The sequence below is a fragment of the Pistacia vera genome, unplaced genomic scaffold (genome assembly GCF_008641045.1).
Source record: "Pistacia vera cultivar Batoury unplaced genomic scaffold, PisVer_v2 Contig93, whole genome shotgun sequence".
Lineage (NCBI taxonomy): Eukaryota > Viridiplantae > Streptophyta > Magnoliopsida > Sapindales > Anacardiaceae > Pistacia > Pistacia vera.
This window is the reverse complement of record NW_022196812.1, coordinates 981071-983511: the sequence shown is the minus strand read 5'-3', so window position 1 is coordinate 983511 and position 2441 is coordinate 981071. Positions and strand designations below refer to the sequence as shown.

Here is a 2441-nt window from a genome sequence, read left to right as displayed (position 1 = left end):
TCAAATCTGCTAAAATAATATTGAATGTGATTCACACGAATTCCTATACAAAAATAAGCTTACCCTGAAATTTAAAAAAGAAATCAAACAATTATTAATAAATCTTTTAAGTAAAAGTTTTAAAGTTTTAAAAAAATGGCCACCGACGGGTCACAAGTTTTAAATTTATAGATATAGTAATTTAATTTTTTATATATATAAAATAAATGTTAATTTTTTAATAATTTAACAAATATTCAACCATATTATTCATCATATGTATTTATTTGTAGTGCGGGCCTTGAATTACATGGTTCAAATAATTAAAAGAAGAAAATAAAGATAAAATGACACAATGTCAAAGTCTTATACTGTTGTGTTACGTATTTGCATTCATGAAGTTAACGTCTTTGAGCAGTGATGATTGGTTTTTCCAACATTTCTTCCACGGCTTGCTCCTATATTGGATAATTTGTGTGTTAATTGGTTGACTTTTTGCTCCAAAATTAGAAAATAAGTTGTGGAAATTGTATTAAGTCTCATGAGTCATGATGTTTGAGCCAATATTCATGAAAATATATGATATTTATGAGCTATGACAATTGGATTCCAATACGGCAATGTCATCAGCTTAAATCCTAAATATCATTTATTTTCATGAAAATTGATATAAACTCACTACTTTATTATCGTAAATATTGTATATGTTGAAAGAGACTACCTTTATTGTCGTAATTAAGAGAGAAGCTTTAATACCATGTCAAAATGGAAATGGCAAAAGAGACAATTAAAGAGAGTTGGAGTATCTCCTAAAGATATCTTTGAGAGAGTAAGAGAGATAATTGAAAAAAATCGGAGTATATTTAAGAGATATCTTTGAGAGGACAAGAACTGTACTTAATTGAATTGAATTATTTGTATTGAATTGATTAATGTATGTTAATTTTCAGTTGTTAGCAGCACGATCTTGAAATTATAAAGGCCTTGTTTCTTTTGAAGTTTCCAGGATGCTGCTCGGAAAATGGGTTGGAGTCATTGGAGGATGACTTTCTTGGAGATGATTGGTTTAAGACTTTAAGTCAATTGAAACAATAAAGGTGCTGTTTGGCGATGAATTTGTTTTATGTGCGTGTTTTTGTTTTCAGTACATTTTCTATACATTAGAATGGGTGGAGAAGCCATTCCTTTACTCAACTCTGTTCTGGCCTTTTTCAAAAACAAACTCCAACTTTCGTCCTCAGTTAGTGGACGTACTCGGAGAAGAAGAATGGCTGGATCAATATGAGTTGCTATATCAGGGTCACGGATAGTTAAGATGACCCTGCTACCATTTGATGAGATTGGAAAGACCACTTGGAGTTTCTCCCACATAGCAGGTGTATGGACATCATCCAAGACAATTAAGTACCTCTGCGTGTTTAATAAATTATGAAGCTTTTCCTGCAATTTCTCGAGTGGCAATTTCTCTTCATCTCTAACCTCAGTCACCTGCTTCAATATTTGAACTAAAAGATTTTTCTCTTTAAAATCTAGAGAAACACAAACCCAGGCACGATTGTGGAAAATTTTCTTTATCTCTGAATGGTTGTAAACTCTTTTCACTAGAGTTGTCTTGCCAGAACCTGCCACACCCACCACCGATATTAGAAGCTTCTCACGAGTCAAAATTAATCTACTTAATTCCGAAACTTCAGAATCGAAACCAACAATATCTTCTTCATTATTTATCTGATGAAAAACTGTTTGCAAGTACTGCTTTTGCAAACAGTTTTTCATCCAAAACTTCACAATATTTTATGGTAATGTCATAGTGGGGCATCAACCATTTGAAATTGTGCTCAGGGTTTTCATCAGAAGTTCTTTTGCGCAACTCGATGGGCATCGAGTCGGTCAGCTGATCCAAACATTTTTTCATCTCGTTGCTGAAACGAAATTGCACCTTGGATGACCTCAAGAAAGGAAACTTAATGAAAACTTTATGTCTCTGCAAATTTGTGTTTAGAAGGAAGGTGTGTATGGCATCGTCTGCCAGATAAACAGCTTGCAGAAACTTGATCTTCCAGTCATCAACTGTCAGATCACTTCCTTTGTCAGCCTCTGTACCTCCCAAGATTTTTAGGGAATCTACGAGCTTCTCCATGACCTGTCCGAATGTTGTCTCCACTATTGGACTAATTGGAAAATTAGAATATATCCATGCATCATGTAGGTTCCTAACCGCAAGCCCAATGATTGCTTCAATAGCCATGGATTCTCAATCTCCGTTTCTCTCTCTTTTTTTTTTTTTTTTTTTTTAACCCCCTTAGATAAGAGACTGTATAAAGTTTCAACTCATGTCTCCTTTGCTCATAACTGTAATATAGCGGGCTCTAAACATTCTTTTATAATTTATAATTTTTTATTACTTTTTGATGGAGAAGACTTTACGGTTGTGATTACTTCATATAATGCACAAGAAGCTT

The 2441-nt window shown here is 33.5% G+C and overlaps 1 protein-coding gene across 1 annotated transcript; it reads right to left on the bottom strand.

Moving 5' to 3' along the window:
• Window positions 1-1053: 1053 nt before the first annotated feature.
• Window positions 1054-2227, bottom strand: LOC116120322 (probable disease resistance protein At1g59620). Its single transcript, XM_031406281.1, has 2 exons — window positions 1720-2227; window positions 1054-1601 (listed from the first exon to the last, which is right to left on the bottom strand). The coding sequence occupies exons 1-2, from the start codon at window positions 2225-2227 to the stop codon at window positions 1054-1056; spliced, it is 1056 nt and encodes a 351-aa protein (XP_031262141.1).
• Between the last annotated feature and the right edge of the window lie 214 nt (window positions 2228-2441).

What these genes read in the sequence shown, in the direction of transcription:
- LOC116120322 (XM_031406281.1), bottom strand. Translation starts at nt 2,227, where the DNA reads ATGGCTATTGAAGCAATCATTGGGCTTGCGGTTAGGAACCTACATGAT. An exon ending in AAAAGCAGTACTTGCAAACA is followed by an intron (nt 1,602 to 1,719) that starts GTTTTTCATCAG and finishes TGGGTGTGGCAG; the next exon opens with GTTCTGGCAAGACAACTCTA.